This window comes from Lutra lutra, chromosome 7 (assembly GCF_902655055.1).
Source record: "Lutra lutra chromosome 7, mLutLut1.2, whole genome shotgun sequence".
In the NCBI taxonomy this organism is placed as follows: Eukaryota; Metazoa; Chordata; class Mammalia; order Carnivora; family Mustelidae; genus Lutra; species Lutra lutra.
Window position 1 is genome coordinate 116,041,035 of NC_062284.1, and position 20,194 is coordinate 116,061,228.

A 20,194-nucleotide genomic window follows, 5' to 3' on the forward strand; every position below is an offset into this window, starting at 1 on the left:
TTCTGTCAAAAATTACCCACGCTTAAGGCCTGACTTTTTAGCTGGGTGGGCGTTCCGGGAGTTAGGGCCGCTGGAGCTCTTCGAGGCTTCCTCAGACAGAAGGACCGAGAGAAAGTTCTTCTTCCTCCCAGGCTCTCCGGGAGCCCACTCCGGCTGAGCAAGCGGGTGTCTCTCCTCGGTGGGGTTGACCGCGAGCCGCCCCGCTGTCCGCTCTCCGATTGGCTTTCACCTGCCAGACGGTCGGCTGCTACGGGCCCCTCGGCCTGTCAATCAGGGCCGCCCGGCTCCGCCCCGCCCCTCCCGGGGGTTTATAACGGGAATTCCCATGGCCTGGGCTCTGGCGTCCAACCTGCTGCCGCCGCGGCCCGGCCGAGCCGAGCGAACGAGCGCCGCGCGCAGAGCACACGCTCGCACTCCAACTCCCCTCCCTGGCGGTTCATGACCGCGCGCTCTGAGCGCAGCGCCGCCGCCCCCGCCGCCCCGCCGCCCGGCCGCCGCGAGGGCCCCCGAGGGAAGGAAGGCAGGAAGGCAGGCGCAGCCGCACGCCCCGCGGAATCCGCGTCCCCCGCCCGCAGCCGGCTGCCCGGCCCGGCTGGCACCATGCTGCCCGCGCGCTGCGCCCGCCTGCTCACGCCCCACTTGCTGCTCGTGTTGGTGCAGCTGTCCCTAGTACGCGGCCACCGCACCACGGGCCCCAGGGTAAGTGCGCCCCCGAACGCGCGCCCACCTGCGGAGGGAGTCTGAGGTCGCCTGCCCCCATCCCTCGGGGCGGGGGTGGGGGTGGAGGGGGAAGGGAGGTGTCCTCCCCCCGCCACCCCGCACCTACCACCCGGTCCCCGTGGGCTTCTGGGCGAATAAAAATTTCTCCCGTTCTTCCCCCCACCTCCCTCCTTTCTTGCAGCGCCGATCTGCCTCCCGCCTCCCCCCTCGAACTGTCACTGGGTTTTCTTTCCCTGTCTCTTCTCCTAGAGTATTTTGCTCCGAGCGGGTGCCTCCAGCGTCCGAAAAGGGCTCGCTCTCCTCTCGAGTGGGCTGCCCTGTGGTCTCACGCCGCGCCGGGTCTGGGTCCCGGAGCGCCGGCGTTCTTGGCGGGCGGCGAGGGGGTGGGGGGCAGCTCTGCCTCCAGAGTTTTAGGTTACCTGAGAGCCACACAAGGACCTTGTGTTGTTGTTTTAAAAAGTGGTCGCTGCTCGTAAAACCCACAGCAGATAATTTTAATGCTCTCTCCTGCTGGGCACAGCCCCGGAGCAGGGGTGGAGGTGGGGGGCTGCGGAGAGGCGCTGCGCAGTGCTCGAGTCTTTTCCCCCTGACTTCGGGGCTGGGAGGTTGAACTACTTGTTGAACTTTGGTCTGATTGGAGTTTCTGAACGATATGCAAACGTGCCAATTCTGTGCACAGGACAGGCTGTCCAGAGCTGTAAAATCTCCTGGAACTGAAGGCATTGTGTTCATGGCTGGTTTAAATTATTGCTCCTCCCACCCCAATTGGTCTAAATGAAGGATTCCGCTGCCTTTAAAAAAAAAAAAAAGTGCTATTAAACCACCTGGTGGTTCATTTGACCGAACTTAATCCAGAGGATCTCTGGCCAAGAATCAGCTTATGTCAGGGCAGTCTCTCCGGATAGCTGCTTGCCTCGACTGGCAGCCTGAGAGTCCGTGTGAAGCAGCTGGAATCTTTGTGAAAACAAGGTCGGCTCCCTAAGCGCCAGGGGCTTTCCTGGGTATCTGCCGGCCTAGCCCCATTACCACCTGTTCAGACCGCAGGTTCTTTATTCGGAGCTCTTGCTCTAGGATAGTCCTCTTTATAGCTGTCGTGTGTGGAGGAAAAGCCTTGCAAAGGCTGGCCAGCCTTCCCGACCGCCCGGATACCGGCTGCTGCTGACGTGGGAGCCCAGCTATCACTGGGAGATCAGATTTGCAGCCACTTAGGAAAGAAAAGTGTTTGTCCCCGTGTTGTGCCGGCCCTTGCTTTTATGACCAGATGTGCCACAGAAAGCAGTTAAGGTGCCGCAGATTAGATCCAGGGTGTGTCGTAAATCCTCGACAGCAGGCGTTCTCGAAGCTGGGGCGAGTGTGGGCTCCGGGAGGGACTTTTATGGATGCAGATGAGGATGCCTTTTAAATGAAGCTGCTTGGTTTGATATTAGGACTCCGAAGCTCTTAAACTCCGAGGTCAGGAGAGCCACAGCGTTCCCTCCAATAATTAGGAACAGTCAAGACAGAGACGCAGACCAGAGCACCCCGACTGAAATCTGGATGCCCGCCCACACGAGAGGCCCAGAGACAAATGGTGGGGGGCTCGTTTGCTGCTGGGCATGTCTAGCATCTCAAGCCATATGGCTTTCCTTCTCTGCCTCCTGAAATTGGAGGAAGCAACTTTTAGGGGAAGGCTAGAGGCTTTAGGGAGAAATCGGGACATTGGTTAGGTTTCCCTCTAGCTTCTTTAGTTTAATCATTTGATAGATCTGATGAAATAAAACAGGAGCTGTAAATAGGCTTGTGTGGATCCCAGCTGCATTCTCTCTTTCACACACACACACACACACACACACACCCCCACTGTAAAAGTACCAAGGGAAAGCTGTTGTCTTGAGCATGTGCTTACTTGGGTGCATTTATAGGCTACAAGAAGAGCTGCCGTTCAGGGACACGGGGGCTGGGCCATTTCCATGACCACTTATGCATAGAACAACAAGGAAGGGGGTCTTGTTAGTGCCATTTTGCAAGTGAGACCCTGGGAAGCTAATAGGCTTGCTTGAAACACTCACGGTGCACATGTAGCTGTGGGCCCCACGTCCCAGTTTATATGGATTTTCAGGTGGTGTGCTCTCCCTGCCACCAAGCCGCCGCAGGGAGCGCTCATCCCACCAGTGGCGCTGTCCCTCTCACAGGAAGAGATGGCTCCTTGAGACAATACTGAACCTGGACGCATTAGGGGAGGCTGTAAGAAAGGGTTAATAATATTTTTTGGTGTCTGAATCGCTAAAGGGTGATGCCTTTGAGTTTCAGGCAATCCCCAAAGATTCCAGCTCTCTTCTCTGGCTTCTTGATGGCCTGAGGAGTGTGGCTCTGGTGGCCAGTGTCAGTGTCAGAGAAGCAGAAACATCTGGTTTGTTGCAATATTCCCTTGGGCACCCCTGGGTCTCTTCTGTTAATCTTTTGAGTGACAGAGGCTTAAGGATTGGCATCTTTTCCAGCTGGCTTTCTAGGAAACTGAGAGCATGGCCTTTTGGTTTAACTTTATCTGGCCCACTAATTGAGCTCCCCCGAGGCCTAGACCCCAATCCTCGCTCCCTTATTTGCTTCCTGCCTTCATAAAATTCCTGACATCTGTTTGACTCTGGAAACCCACAGCTATCAAGTATCAGATTGGAGGCTATTTTGTAGGAAGCACCTGATTTTTTGGTCTCCGAGCTCTGAGCAGCCACTTGACTACCTGGGATGCTGGTCAGGATCCTTTTAATTACTGAGAAGGCAGCCATTTCTTTAATCCTGTACAATTTACTGAAAATGTTTTGGGGGAGGGTGGAGTGGGGGAGGGGGTATCCCAGGATGATGGAGTCTGGCTGATGGTCAGGCCAAGTCAACTGCCTGTCTTTGTCTAAACCTCTGTCTGCCCAGGAGCTGGGTGATGGCGGAAACTGACCCATCTTCTCTACTGGTGCATCCCCAGAGCCTAGCACGGGGCCAGATGCTGGGTGGGGAAGGACTGTGTTGTTGTTTATGGAAAAAATCAATTAATGCAGACAATGCATGTTTAACAGCATTCTACGGGTTCCACTTTCTTAGTGCTTTCGCGTGACTGGAGGCCAGAAATAGATTTAAGAAATTTGAAAAGAGGCGAAAATGGGAAGGTCAAGAAGTCTGAGTAAGGAATTGGGTTTCTTGTTTTATGTCTGTTCTTTATTGGTTCTCTCTCCTCTCGCTGGCTGGGTTTGCCCTTCAAAACCCAGCTCCTGCACCACTCCCCAGGAGCTCTCCTGCAGAACACGCTTTGGGGGAGAATTGGTTGCTCTCACCTTCGACCAGCTCCTGTATTTGGCTCACTTGCATTCTAGCTTTGGCTGATCTTTCCACAATGAGCGTCTCGAGATCAGGCTAGCATCTCCCACCTTCTCCGCGCTAACGCTGGTGGCACATCACGTACAACCCTGTCTTGGGAAATGAACAAACTCACAGCACCTTGAGGGCAGAATAGAGGTCTTATTTGTCCATGTGCTGGGTTACATTGCAAAGTGTTCTCTGAATGTTTACTGAAATGGGTCAGAATCTGCAGTGGTGTCCAAGCTAGACCCCTTGCTCTCATTTGAACCTGAAATTGGTTATTTCATAAATAATGTTCCCCCCATTTACAGGCTTTTGTTCTTTGTTTAAAAATTAGTATGTGTGGTGGTTATGGGAGGTTTGGGGGAGGAGAGACAGAACGAGCAAACTGGGATGGGGAGCAGGTGTGAAACAGCTTCTAGAATGCTCTTTCTTTTGGCTAGTCTGCGTCAGTGTCTGGACTGGGGTGGGTCCCTGAGTCTGTGTAGACACTCTTCCTGTTACCTGTGAGCCTGACAAGACCCTTCTTTTCCACCCCGGGAGATTTATCTGAAATGCTCTTCACGTGTTAGGCAAAGAACTTGGTTTAAACATTTTGATGGAACTGACATGTGAAATTTAGAGGAGCGAAATTGAGAAGGCCAGGAAGAGGAAATGATCATCTTAGAAGCTGTAGGAAATGCTATCAAATGGAAAACACTTGGATGTTATCTCATTTTCTCCCAAAGTTGAAATTCACATTTCTTATGGCCCAGCAATTGCAGTCCTAAGTACATATGCCCAAGAGAAACTCATGTCCAGAAGAAGACCCATGCAACCATGTTCGTAATGCTGGAAACCTGGTAAAAGCCCAAATGCCCACTAGTTGGAGGGCAGATTAGTTGATGTTTTCACACGGTGCAGGATCATACTCAGGCAAAACAAATGAGCAACACTGACATGCAAAAATATGGTTGAATCTTGGTAATAGGATATTAAGTAAAAGAAATGCACTGGAAGACAGAGCATGGCATCTTATAAACTTAAAAAGAGCTAAAATTAAAGAAAATATCTTCTAGGAATACATATAACTACAATAATGCTCTATGAGAAGAAAAGCAAAGTAATGTTGGACAGAGGATTTAGGGAGAAGTTATGGGGGAGCAGATGGTTGGAAGCACATGGTGGGGTAAATCGTATGGTTAGTGTAAGTTAATGTCAATACTTTACCTTTTGGGGGAGGGAAGGATGGGTTGGAAAGTAGTTCTCCATTAATAAAGATTAGTGGCTGATTAAATGAAAAATTAAAGTGGGGCCTGGATAGACCAATGTTGAGTATCAGGAACCAAAGTTTATGATTAGTTCAATTCTTGGCACCCCATGCTCAGACAAACAAAAGTTGCCAGAGCAGGAACCCCTGTCTTGCCTCCTTCTGCTCCCCCTTTTCCAGATGTGCATGTGGTCCTACCTAAAATACCACGCTGGGGAGTGATTATTGGCTTGTTTCAGTTCGTGGCCGGTTTGACCCAGAGTAGGCCCAGGCCCTGGCATCAGTATCTACATCAGCTGGCCAAAGGGCTCATTTGTAAGGCTGAGTTGGCGGTGGGCTGTCTTCCCTCTCCCTTGCTCAGGGGGATCTATCCTGCACATCTGGGTCCCCTGCCCCGCAGAGTAGAAAAGTTCACTAGCTGATGCTTGGGTCATAAGACTTACTTGCCCGTGGGGGTGGACTGGGGGAGGGGGAACAGAGTGCATCTGATGGGATGCCTGTTTTCATCCTGGCCTCCTCCCTCACCCCCCTGGCAGAGCCTGGGGGAGGGGAGCATGGCCTTCCTTAGCAGGTACAGGGCACCCTTTCTATCCCGACCACATAGAGATCTATTGTTTAAGCAGCCAAGTTCCTGGCATCGCTGGCGGTGGAGATGGTGGGAGAGAATGTCCGTGAGGAGGCCCCCCCCTTCCCCATTTGTCACCACAGAGCTGTTTGGGAGAGGACAAGGGTTGAGTTGCGGATGAGAAATCAATCGGAGCTGTTTGTGAGGCCTGCCAAACAGGGTTAGCATTGTACATATGTGCTCTGCACACATCCAGAGTCACCGAGGGGATACAAGAATTGGATCTCCAAGAACATTCCCAACAGCGCCATAAAGACCCCCAAAGCAACATGGGTCATTATAGCAATTAATTGGATTTCATTTTGCATCTGACATCATTCTAAACTCAATTGCTAGATCACAAAATAATCTTACCTTTGGCAGAAATCTAAGCTTGTTAGGTGTGGAGCCCTGCACACTTCCCAGACATTGATTTCAGCCTCCTTCTTTTGGGAGCCAGTGTTGGGCAGCCTCTGCTGAGTAAGCGGGAAAAGGTGCTCAGGAGAGCTGGAGTTCCAGGACAGCTCCCCACCCCCCCCACCCCCAAGCTGGGAGGACCACACTGAGCCAGGTTCTAGGAGACAATGCAGCAGATGCTTTGAAACCTGACAGACACTCTACAAATGTAAGCTGCTCTGCCCTTCCTCTTTAATATCTGTTTCACAGGGCAGCGTCGATCTGATTCAGATAAGGACTGAATGCTCTTCTCCTTCCTTTTTTTATTTAAAGTATTGACGGTGGGGGAAAACCGGACCTACTTCCCAGAATAGTTCACTTTTAGGACCAGATAAGCATCTCTAGGACACTGCTGGGAGTTTTAGGTATTTTGGTTGGGTGTTTATTGTGTATGAGTTCTTGGAGAACCCTGCAAAGCCAGGGAGAGGACACAAAAGTAGATCATAAGAATGAGGGTGAGGTGGAGAGAGTTGCCAAACCCACAGACTGCTCCCTGCTCCTCGGGTGCCCAGAGCCGCTGACCAGGTGGAACACAGAGCTTCACTTCATCCACAGCAGTGTCTGCTGGACCTTTTTTTTTGGGATGGTAATATTCTACATTGGCACCATCCGATGGTAGACACACGTGACTGTTGAAGTTTTAAATGTGCTTAGTGCAACTGAGGAACTGAATTTTTAATTAATTTGATTTCAGTTAATTTAAATGTTAATGTTAAAATAGTCACATATAGTTAGGGGTTATCACACTGGACAGTATGGGTCTCTAGCCATGTGCCCACCCCTACCCCCAACCAGATGCCTCCACTATGTGCCCCAGACTGTAGCCGTGCTAAACCATATCACATTTCCTAACCTGTCTTTTCCTTCCCATCTCTGTCTCTCAAAATTCTGCCTGTCATTTGGATGGCTCCACACAGTCCTCCCAGACTTGCCCCAAGCAGAGTTCTCTCTACACCCTGGGCTTTGCTCATCCTGGTGTCAGTGCATGTCTCATCTGCCCAGTATCGCAGCCGACCGTACATAGGAAGGTGCTGGGGCAGCCTCAGCACAGACTTTGGAGAGAGACAGACCCAGGTTTGACTCTGGCTTGGCCTCTGTGGTCCTGGGCTAGTAATTTAACTTCACGGGCCCTCAGTCCCCTGATTTGTACAATAGAGGTCATAGCCTCTATGTCCAGGGTGGTGGGGAGGATGCACGTGGGATGTCTTAGCTTCCCATTCCTGCTATAACAAGTACCACAACCACTGACTTAAATAACACTCATTTCTGGAGATTGGAAGTCTGACATGGTCTCCATGGGCTAAAAAATCAGCAGAGCTCAGGTCCTTTTTGGAGGCTGTAGGGGAGAATCCATTTTGTTGCCTTTTCCTGCTTCTAGAAACTGCCTGCCTTCCTGGGTTGGTAGTTCCCTTCCACCTTCAAATCCAGCAGAAGCTGGTCAAGTCTTTTTCATGCTGCCATCTCTCTGGTTCCAACTCTTCTGCTGCTCACCATCCCCTTAAGGACTCTTGTGATTGATGAGCTCAGATGTTCTCCTTATCTTATGGTTAGCTGATTAGCAATCTTGATTCCTCCTTGCCATGTAACATAGCATTATTAGGATTAGGACATGGGCATCTTTGAGGGGCCATTGTTCTGCTTACCACATTCACTAAGGGTCGAATATAGTGCCTGGCTCATAGAAGGTGCTTGATAAACCGGGGCCATTATAATGACCCACATCTATTAGTTTCTTTCCTTTCAGAGTGGGAGTCTCCTAATGGTGGAATTATTTAATTTTCTTTATAGACTTATCCTGGCCAAGAACAGGTGCTTAGTAAATGTTCATCTAACAATAGAATTTTTGAAACATAGATTGTTTCTTCCCTTATAAAGATATATTGAACAGTAAAAAAAAAAAAGTAAACTGCAAATCAGAATATATGATCCTGTTTGCTCAAAGCAAAAAAAGCTGGTTTATGTACAGAAAAATGGGGTGGGTTATAAGTCATGTGGCTAATGGTAATTAGCATGGGATATTCCACCTCTATGGGATGTGTTTTAGTAAATATTAAACTAATTTTACGATGAGCATTTTTAAATCTTAGAGGACAATAATAAAGATTAAAACACACGTGATTTAAAAAAAAGTTCCAAACCTGGCTGAATCCAGCCTGAATACCCTTGGATTCCGTCTACATCTGACAGTTAGCCTGTCTCATGTTAGGCTGATTTTCAGGTTTAGTCACTGTTAGCACCAGGCCTCCTACTCATTTCCAGCATGCTTTGAACTTAGTTTGCTTTGAACTTTTAAAAAAGATTTTATTTATTTATGTGATGGAGAGAGAGAGAGAGAGTGCAGGGGAAGCAACAGACAGGGTGAGAGGGAGAAGCAGGCTCCCCACGCAGCGGGGAGCCCGATGCGGTGCCCGGTCCCAGAACCCTGGGATCATGACCTGAGCGGAAGGCACTCGGTCAACTGACTGAGGCACCCAGGCTCCCCAAACTCGGTTTGCCTTCAAGGAGAGTTTCCAATTAACCTTAGCAGGACATAAATATAAAAATGTACTTATTGCTGCTGGTGGAAATATAAATCAGCACGGTCACTTCGTAGGATTGACTTTTTACTTTCACTCTGCTATATGCCCTAGAGAAATGTGCTTAAATATGTGCCAAGACACATGTTTAAGGATGCTCATAGCAGCATTTTTTGGTAGCAGTAACAAAACTGGAAACTGCCTACGTGCCCATCAGCAGGTGACTAGAAATATGAATTATGGCATATACAAAAAGTGGAATACTACACAGCACCAAAAATGGCTAATCTAAAGCTATAACCATGATTATGGAGGAATTTCATAGTCAGAATGTTGAGTGAAAGAAGGCAAAATGTACAAAAACACATACATTGTGCCATTTATATAAGGGTTGAAAGCATGCAAGAGCGATGGTTGTTCAGGAGTACATACATATGTAAAGAGTGCATGAGAAAATGAAGGGTAATGATAATTCTGAAGCTCAGGTTAGTGGTTAATTAGGTGAGAGGGCAGGAAGGCCAGTGACACGCTGGAGGGGTCACAGAAGGTTTGCCTTGAATTGGTAATGTTTTATGTTTTTATTTATTTATTTTTTATTTATTTATTTTTTAAAGATTTTATTTATTTATTTGACAGAGAGAAATCACAAGTAGGCAGAGAGGCAGGCAGAGAGAGAGGAGGAAGCAGGCTCCCTGCTGAGCAGAAAGCCCGGTGTGGGGCTCGAACCCAGGACCTGGGATCATGACCTGAGCCGAAGGCAGCGGCTTAACCCACTGAGCCACCCAGGCGCCCCATGTTTTATGTTTTTAAAGCGGGAGGTGAGTACAGGGATTTTAAAATTCTATTTTGTATGCACTACATAATAGATCATACAGTTTTCCAGAAAAGATAAAAATGGATTTGGATAGGGGTGCCTGGGTGGCTCAGTGGGTTAAAGCCTTTGCCGTCGGCTCAGGTCATGATCTCAGGGTACCGGGATCAAGCCCCATATCGGACTCTGCTTGGTGGAGAGCCTGCTTCCCCACACCCCCGCCGCCTTCCTCTCTGCTTACTTGTGATCTATCTCTCTGTCAAATAAATAGAATTTTTAAATCTTTTTTTTTTAAATTTTATTTTTTATAAACATATATTTTTATCCCCAGGGGTACAGGTCTGTGAATCGCCAGGTTTACACACTTCACAGCACTCACCATAGCACATACCCTCCCCAATATCCCTAACCCCACCCCCCCTCTCCCAACCCCCCTCCCCCCATGAACCCTCAGTTTGTTTTGTGAGATTAAGAGTCACTTATGGTTTGTCTCCCTCCCAATCCCATCTTGTTTCATTTACTCTTCTCCTACCCCCTTAACCCCCCATGTTGCCTCTCCTCTCCCTCATATCAGGGAGATCATATGATAGTTGTCTTTCTCCGATTGACTTATTTCGCTAAGCATGATACCCTCTAGTTCCATCCATGTCGTCGCAAATGGCAAGATTTCATTTCTTTTGATGGCTGCATAGTATTCCAATAAATAGAATCTTTAAAGAACGGATTTGGATATATCACAACAGTTTTAAGAGCAAGCAATAAAAGTGATGCTTCTTTGAGAGGTCTGTACTGTTGATCACACTTTTCCTTTCCCCAGAAGGACATGTTCAGGGACATTTAGCCAAACATATGGCTTCCCCGCCTCCTTATATTGCTGGCCACTTCCCTCCTGCCCTCCTGAGGCCCTGAGGCCATGCCTCCCCCAGCTCAGGGCCAGGCACAGTTATGGTACCGTCTCCCACGTCTGCCTGACAGTGCTGGGGCTCCTCTCTGCTCTCCTGGGCCTCTGCTTTTCTCACTGTACTTGCTTTCATTGCATGATTAGGAATGAGCTTGGTCGTTTTCTCAAACTTATTGATCATTAATTTAGGGTTGTCAGAACTGGCAAATAAAAATGCTAATATAAGATCGCCTAAATTATAAATTGCATACATTTGAAGGATGTAAGTGAATAACATAATGTAGAAGAAAGTAAATTACAGAAATTTGAATTCAGGTAAATAACATGGTCTTAGTGTAAATATGGCCTAAATAAAAACCTGTTTGTCATTTATCTAAAATTATTTGTTAATTATCTGAAATTCAAATTTAACTGGGTATCTTGTATTGTATCTGGCCATCCTATGTTAGCTCTTTTTCTTTTAGGAATCATCTATCCAGGTTTTTAGTCAACTTTTAAAGTAAGTGTGGTAATTTTTTCTCCCTGGCTCACTGGCTGACTTGGAGGAGTTTTTTGTTTGTTTGTTTTAATACTAAAGATATTAATCTGTTTTTTTTGTCATGTCTGGCAGATGCCTTTCATTATAAAAAGACAATGGCCTCAGTCTAGTAAATTTTACATCTGTATGTAGTTAATTTGTTATTATGGTTTCTATCTTCAGTTCAGGGTGAGAAATGTCTCCCCCTGCTAAGATGGTAGAAATTAAGGTGAATGCATTTCTAAAGTTGTACAAGCTGGGAGACATATATCACACCGGCCATCCATTTCATGTTTGATGGGAATTTGTATAGTATTTCCTGTGAACTGAACTTCTTAATGTAACCCCATGGAAAGAGCACTTGCCCTGTATTTCAGAAATTCCCAATAATATCTGGAAAGAAGATGTGTCAACTGAAAAATATTCCATTAAAGGTAATTACTTGGGGAAATTTATATAAAAAGTGTCACTTTGGGTAAGCAGGCTATCCTGGAAGAGACACTAGGACTTTGGCAAGGAATTTAGACTCTCCTTCACCTTTGGATCTCTTCCATTCACCTAAAAAAAACTTTTCCTTATTATGAAAAATTCCAAATACAAAAAAGGAGAGAGTGGTGTAACGGATTTCCATGGAACCCTTGCACAGGTTCAATAATGGACAACTCCTGGCCAATCTCATTCCTTCCACCCATCCCCCAGGTCCCTGTTCAGATTATTTTGCAAGTCCAGACATTATATTTTATCATCTGTAAATATTTTCAAATATATCTCTAAAAGATAAAGACATTAAAAGAAACCTAACCACAATGCCATATCACAACCAAGGAATACTAATAAGTGCTTAATACAGGTATTTTGAAAGTTGGCATTCAGCCAGTTGGCTTTTATGAAAGATCTGCAGTAGAACCAGTGTTTGCTACCGGACAGACATCCCAGGAGGAGTTTTGCCTTTACAAAAGGAGGGCAAAAAGCAAAAATCGCATTCAGTGTTCACTCTGAAGTGAGCCGTTATGGGGCTGGGGGTGCAGCTCCTTCCCTAGGAACCATACTCAGCGGCATCTCAGCCTCAAGCCGCCAGACCTTTGAGCTGTGTCTGGGAGCATCTCGCTTTCTCTTGATTTATTTTGTGCACCCATTAGCAAGCTGTGTCCTAAGGTATCAGAAAAGCCCGCGAGGTTATATTTTGCACCTGGGAGTGCTAAAAAAATGTTTCCATATAAATTCATGGTAATTGCTTCTTCACTTTGTGCCTTTTCTGCTGATGAGATGTTTCATAGGACAGCTGTACTTTCAGACAACAGGGGATACCTCTATAATATAATGCAATCAACATTCAGATCTCCCTGATTATCTCTTAGATGTGGTTTTATGTGAATTTGAAACAAGACCCAAATAAGGTCCACATATTGGTTAATCTGTATCTTAAATCTCTTTGAGTCTATGAATTTCCCCTCCACCTCCTTTTTACTTTGTGATTTATTTTTGAATAAACAGGTGGCTCTAGGGTTTTCTGCACTAGATGTTATTGACTACATTCCTGTAACGTTGTATACCACATTCCTCTGCCCTTCATATTTCTTGTAAAATGAGAGGTGGATCTAGAGACTTGATCATATATATTTCATATATATGTGTGTGTGTGTGTGTGTGTGTGTGTGTGTGTGTGTGTATGATTCCATTTATTTATTTGACAGAGAGAGAGCACAAGGAGGGGGAGTGGCAGGCGGAGAGAGAGGGAGAAGCAGGGTCCCCGCTGAGCAGCGAGCCCAGCACGGAGCTCGATCCCAGGACCTTGAGATCATGACCTGAACCAAAGGCACATGCTTAACGGACTGAGCCACTCACGTGCCCGTAGATACGATATTTTCTTGGCAAGTATATTTCGTTGGAGTCAGTCTGTTCTTCCACCAGGAGGCACGTAACATCTGTGCTATCAGCATCATTTGGGGGATCCATTAGTTTTCTAGGAGTTGTCAATGATTTTTTAAAAAATAATTTATTGGAGAGAGAGAGTGCACACTCAAGCAGGAGCACGAGTGAGGGGAGGGGTGGAGGGAGAGGCAGACTCTCCGCTGAGCTGGGAGCGCATCATGGGGCTCAGTCCCTGAACCTCAAGATTGTGACCTGAGCCGAGGGCAGACACTTAACAGGCTGAGCCACCCAGGCGCCCCTGTTAGTGATTTTTAAACAAGTAACAGGTTAAACTGAAAAGAGCTTCTATGCCTTGTGTGGCATTGCCATCTTTCTCGTCTCTGGTGTTTCCTCCAGAGGGCTTAATTGCCAGTGTTCTCTTTTCAGCAATGGCCTCCTGATGGGGAGGCTGTGTGTGACTGCAGAGCTCTGAGGGGAGACATGCTCCAAGTTCTTGGTGGGTGGCCGAGGAAGGAGGATCTCCTTGATTTCTGGGGGAAGCAGTAAGAGCGTGAGCTGGTTTTACTCTCGAGTGCTAACCAAAAGGCCTCTAAAGTGTAATTGTAGATCGGCTTTGAGTATGATCTTTGGTATGTACACGTCAGTTGGGAATTTATATCATGATAGCAGAGACCATGTTTTGAACTGGCTTACCCAATGAAGATACAAGGTGGGTTTCAGGATTGGTAGGACTCAGCATCTTATTAATGCCGTCAACAGTTTCCCTCTGCCTCTGTTTGTGTTGTCTTTATGTTTTTCCCTTTCTGCTTTTGTGTTGTCTGTTTAATTTCAAGCCTAGCTTTTCATGGTGGTAGGATTGTTGCAATGATTCCATACTTCTCATCCCAACATCTTATTTTCTAGAATACAGAAGAGAGGTGACTTGAAGTTGTCTTTTCAGAGAAGCAACAACCTTCATTCCTAGATGACGTCAGAAAACTTTGGCATTTAGCTCATTGATCTAAACTGGATCAAATGCCCATTCTTTGGGCCAATCCCTTGGCCAGGAGAGTGCCATGCTGTGAGTGACTTAGGTCTGGATGCCTTAGGACGGTCACTGTGGCAGGGTTGGAGACAGGGTACCCATTTCTGGAGCTGTGGGTCAGGTGGTTCCTCCTCCCTCTGCTGACTGCATGGCCGCACATGTTGGGGAAGAGAAGGGGAGAGGAGGGCAACAGGCAGTGTCTGTTTTGGGATTTGGAGCATTGTTTTTTTTTTTTTTTTTTTTTTACAGCTTTATAAACATATATTTTTATCCCCAGGGGTACAGGTCTGCGAATCGCCAGGTTTACACAAATCACAGCATACTACTACTACTACTACTACTACAGTACTCACCATAGTACATACCCTCCCCAATATCCATAACCCCACCCCCCTCTCCCAACCCCCTCCCATCAACCCTCAGTTTGTTTTGTGAGATTAAGAGTCACTTATGGTTTGTCTCCCTCCCAATCCCATCTTGTTTCATTTATTCTTCTCCTACCCCCTCAACCCCCCATGTTGCATCTCCTCTCCCTCATATCAGGGAGATCATATGATAGTTGTCTTTCTCCGATTGACTTATTTCGCTAAGCGTGATACCCTCTAGTTCCATCCACGTCGTCGCAAATGGCAAGATTTCATTTCTTTTGATGGCTGCATGGAGCATTGTTTTTTTTTAATCAGCAGAATGGTGGGGCGGGCTGTGTGGTAAGAAGTGTGCTGGACACCGATGGTCACAGTCTGGTGAAGAGGGAGCTCTCCTGTTACTGTGTGATCCGTTCCCTCCTCTATTAAAGGGAGAACAGATGACCTCCAAGGTTACTATTGGCACAGACGTTCGGAGATTAGGAGCTGATAGGAAAAAGGGAACATGGGAAAAACTTGGACCCTTTCCAGGCAGAATAAATAGGCCAAATGAGGATGATTCCAGAAGGCCCCCCAAATGAGATGAGCATGAGGCATCATCCCACAGTGGGAAGAAATCTCAGGGGCGTCTTCCTTGTATGCATGAGGTAAGATCTGTCCCCACTCCACCCAGTCAGGATCCGGATCCCTGCCTCCTTGCTCTGTCTGTGACTTTCACATTTAAAGGTGGCCTGGAGAACTTTGGGAAAGGGGTAAAGGTCCTGCCAAGGGGAGGAACTAGCTTGAATTCTAGTAGAGGATCATATTTCTGAGTTGCCTTTGGCCCATTCACCAGTTTCCTTGTGGCCCCAAAGTCAGGGGCCTGTGGAATCCTGACCCTCCGCGACACCTGACTACTGGTATTCTTTTACCTTCTGTTTCATAGGGTTCTGGTTTCTCAATCCCTAAAAGAGGTGCATTCCTGGTTTCTGCAAATGCTGAAAGCTTTCAGGTGGGAACGTGCAACAGAGCAGACACAACAAGTAGCCAGTGGTACAGTTGGAAGAAGTAAAGGCTGATCTTGTCAGACTCTTAACGCTTGTTCATAGCAAGGCAGTGAGCGCAGATGTTCACAGAGTCAGATGACGAATGGTCTGGAGCACAGGGTGCATGTTTTATGGTTGGCGCAATCTTTTCCTGGGAGGCCTTTTTAAAAATCAATACCCAATTGGAGGGTTGAAGCAGAAACGCTTTGTATTTGTTGAAGAGGGTTTGAAAGCGTCCAGGACACTTGGATGGACACGTTCTCCCTGCCTCCCTTCAGAAAACCTAAGGGCAGGTCCAGGCCTGCGCTGGGCCAGGCGTTCTGAAGGCAGGGGCCGAATAGAGAAGTGGATGCTTCGTTTCTGTCTGTCTTGACTTCTCTTTGGCTTTGAGGTTCACGTACCCTCTCATGTACCTTCTCCCCATCCAGGGAGAGGCCTAGAAAAAGATAGCACTCATAGCCTGGGCTCCATCTACTGCTGATCTTGGTTTCTAGCTTTTCTTTCCTGAAAGCCACAGCTAGCTTAGAATGAAATCCATCTCCCGTTTCATTGCTAGGAGGTGAGAGAGGTCGGAGCCAGAGCCTTCTGACAAACTTTGCTTTCTTGCCCCTCCAGAACGTAGCGTGGTGTAGTACTTTGGGACCAACGAGACCTGGGTTGAGTTCTAGTTCTAGTGCTTCCTCACCATGTGCTCCTGGGCAGATGGACTCTGAGTTTCACCCCCTCATCTGCAAATGGAAGATTTTATTTACCTCATTGGGTCACTGAGGAGCTTAAATGAAATAACGTCAGGATGCTCAGTAAATGTTAACTATTCATACAAATAATGGACGTAATAGGAGAATGTGAGAGATTCCTAGAAGAACCCAAAGTTGTTTTGTTTCCCTTAGTTTTCCTCCTTGGAATTAAGGCTATAAAGCCCCTCAGTATGTGGAAGATTTCTAATCTCTGGTTCTGTTACCTATTGCTTAAAATGAAACTGGTTCCTGTGTGTGTGATCAATCGCATTCCTCCCCTTTCCCAACCAGATCCAGGTCAAGACGACTTCTCTTAAATGGAGGAAAGATGTTCTTCGGTGTGATCTTCCTCCATTTGCTGTTTGACCATGTCTTCTCCAGGCAACACTCTGCTTCTTGAAATCTTCCTTCACTTTCTCTTTCCCAGGATGGGAGTTTGTCTTCCTGAGTTTAGCATCTGAAGGAAGCTTGAGTGAGCCTTCTCACCTTCGCTTTTTCCTCTAAGACTGTGGGAGGCAGTCTTGCTCTTAGGAGGCAACCAGAGGGCCACGTGACTCCATGCCAATGTGCCTCCTCATAACTTCTGGGCTCAGGGGTCAGGTGACTGCCCAGTATGTTCCCAGATCGGGTCACCAGGCCACTGCCCCCAGGAGGCGGGAGGAGCAGTGCCTGATTCTCTGGTGTTCCTCCCCCTCCAATCAGCCTTCCCTTGGCCTTGTTTGGAAAGCCCATCCCAGCAGGTCCTGTGGGTGGGCCCAAACCCAATCTTCCAGGCTGCTTTTAGAACCACATTTCAGAAAGGAAAACTCCTGGCTCTTAGCATGGCTTCCTGAGGGATAGTTCTAGATAGGGTGACTTAGGCAACCATATCCACATCTTCTCCCTTCCAGGTAGTTTACATTGGTAAATTTGGACCATTGACGTTTAAAGTGATTACTGGTGTAGTTGGACCCATTTCAATCATATTTGTGTAGTTTTCTATTCCTTGTTCATATTCTTGGTTCCTATGTTTGTCTTCCACTTTTTCCCCATCTTCATGCTTGTAACTGAGCATTCTATGGGACTCGATTTCACTCCTTTCTTAGCATATCAATCATACTTCTTTTTAAAAACTTTTTTTTAGTAATTGCCATAGAATTTGCAATATACATTTACAATGAATTCAACTTCACTTTCTTTTTTTAAGAAAGCCTCTTTACTTATTGATTTTTAAAATTCCAGTATAATTAACATGCAGTATTATATTAGTTTCAGGTGTACAACATAATGGCTCAACAATTCTTTACATTACTTAGTGCTCACCACAGTAACTGTAGTCCCCATCCATCACCAAACAACCTTATTACAAAAGTATTGATTATATTCTCTATGTTGTACTTTTCCATTTCTGTGACTTATTTATTTTGTAACTGGAAATTTGTCCCTCTTAATCCATCTTATCCACACCCCTACCTGCCACCCTGCTCTGTTAACTACCAGTTTTTTAAATTAATTTTTTTTATTAACATAAAATGTATTATCAGTCCCAGGGGTACAGGTCTGTGACTTGCCATGTTTACATACTTCACAGCACTCACCATAGCACATACCCTCCCCAATGTCCATAACCCAGCCACCCTCTTCCTAGCCCCCTCCCCCCAGCAACCCTCAGTTTGTTTTGTGAGATCAAGAGTCAGTTATGGTTTGTCTCCCTCCCGGTATCATCTTGTTTCATTTTTTCCTTTCATGTTGCCTCTCAAATTCCTCATATCAGGGAGATCATATGATAATTGTCTTTCTCTGATTGCCTTATTTTGCTCAGCATAATACCCTCTAGTTCCATCCACGTTGTTGCAAATTGCAGGATATCTTTTTTGCTGGCTGCATAGTATTCCATTGTATATATATACCGCATCTTCTTTATCCATTCATCTGTTGATGGACATCTAGGTTCTTTCCATAGTTTGACTATTGTGGCCATTGCTGCTATAAACATTCGTGTTCACATGCCCCTTTGGATCACTACATTTGTATCTTTAGGGTAAATAACCAGTAGTGTGATTGCTGGGTCGTAGGGTAGCCCTATTTTCAACTTTTTGAGGAACCTCCGTGCTGTTTTCCAGAGTGGTTGCACCAGCTTGCATTCCCACCAACAGTGCAGGAGGGTTCCCCTTCCTCCGTATCCTCACCAGCATCTGTCGTTTCCTGACTTGTTAATTTTAGCCATTCTGACTGTGTGAGGTGGTATCTCACTGTGGTTTTGATTTGTATTTCCCTGATGCTGAGTGATGTGGAGCACTTTTTCATGTGTCTGTTGTCCATCTGGATGTCTTCTTTGCAGAAATGTCTGTTCATGTTGGTAAATACCAGTTCTCTGTATTTAAGAATCCTTTTTTTTTTTGGATTGACTCTTTTATTCTTTGTTCATTTGTTTTGTTTCTTAAATTCTGCATATGAGTGAAATCACATGGTATTTGTCTTTCTCTGTCTGACTAGTTTCACTTAGCATAATACTCTCTAGCTCTATCCATGTTGTTGCAAATGGCAGATTCTCATTCTCTCTTCTGGCTGAGTAATATTGCATCATATATATATATATATATATATATGTATGTATATGTGTATATATGTATATACGTGTATATATATATGTATATGTATATATATACACATACACACATACATACATACCACTTCTTCTTTATCCCTTCATCAACTAATGGACACTTGGGTTGCTTCCATATCTTGGCTCTTATAAATAATGCTGCTGTAAACTCCATACTGTTTTACACAGTGGCTTCAACAATTTGCATTCCAGCCAACAGTGTGTGAGGGTTCCCTTTTCTCCACATACTCGATGACACTTGTTATTTCTTATCTATTTGATTCTAGTGTACGGTGATACCTCATTGTGGTTTTGATTTGCATTTCCCTGGTGATGAGTGACGTTAACCATCTTGTCATGTGTTGGTTGAACATTTGTAGGTCTTCTTTGGCAGAATGTCTATTCAGGCCCTCTGCCCATTTTTAACTGGATTATTATTATTTTTTTAAATATTGAGCTGTATAAGGTCTTTACATATTTTGGATATTAACCCCTTATTGGATATGTCCTTTGCAAATAGCTTTCATTCCATAGGTTGCCTTTCTGTTTTGTTGATGGTTTCTTATGCTGTGCAAAAGCTTTTTATTTTGATGTAGTTCCAGTAGTTTATTTTCATCTTTTGTTTCCCTTGCCTCAGGAGACATATCTAGAAAAATGTTTCTATAGCCCATGTCAAAAGCATTACTGCCTATGTTTTCTTCTAGGAGTTTTATGGTTTTAGGTCCTACATCTAGGTCTTTAATAGATTTTGGATCTATTAAAGAGAGAGACAGTGAGAGAGAAAAAACAAGCAGGGGGAGCGAGAGAGGGAGAAGCAGGCTTCCCACCAAGTAGGGAGCCTGATGTGGGGCTTGATCCCAGGACCTTGGGATCATGACCTGAGCTGAAGGCAGATGCTTAATGACTGACCAACCCAGGTGCCCCTTTAATCCATTTTGAGTTTATTTTTGTGTATGGTGTAAGAAAGTGATCCAGCTTCCCCAGCACCTAAGTCCACTTTGAAATACTATTCTACTGCTTCATGCATAGTGTAAGTACCTTATAATAACAAAATATTCCTAATTCCTAGTTCTTCCATCCTGGTTTTTGTTCCATCGAAGTAATTCATCTCACTTAAAAATAAGTTATAATCATTGAATGCATTGTTGTTGTTATTGCTTTGAACAAACTTACATGTTAGATCAATTAAGAATAAGAACAAATGTCTTCCTTCATCAGCACTCTTGCTTTTTTTAGGTAGGTCTACATTTCTGACCTGTATCATTTTTCTTCTCCCTGAAGAACTTTTTTTTTTTTTTAACATTTCTTATAAGACATGCCTATCGGCGACAAATTCCCTTAGTTTTTATTCATCTGAGAAAGTCTTTATTTCTCCTTTGCTTTTAAAAGATAATTTATCAAGATATAGAATTCTAGGTTGGTGGGTTTTTTTCCCCCTCTCAACAACACATGGAATATCCCAGCCTGCTGTCTTCTTGCTTGTGTGGTT

General features: G+C 45.7%; 1 protein-coding gene across 7 annotated transcripts in view; it reads left to right on the top strand.

Moving 5' to 3' along the window:
• The first annotated feature begins 350 nt into the window (after nt 1-350).
• Nucleotides 351-20,194, top strand: part of SMOC1 (SPARC related modular calcium binding 1) — a 152,105-nt gene continuing 132,261 nt past the window's right edge. For all 7 annotated transcript variants that reach the window (XM_047737985.1, XM_047737986.1, XM_047737987.1 and 4 more), the window contains exon 1: nt 351-699. In XM_047737985.1, the coding sequence (XP_047593941.1) occupies nt 439-699 (261 nt within the window). In that variant the 5' untranslated portion in view covers nt 351-438. The remainder of the gene's footprint in view (nt 700-20,194) is intronic.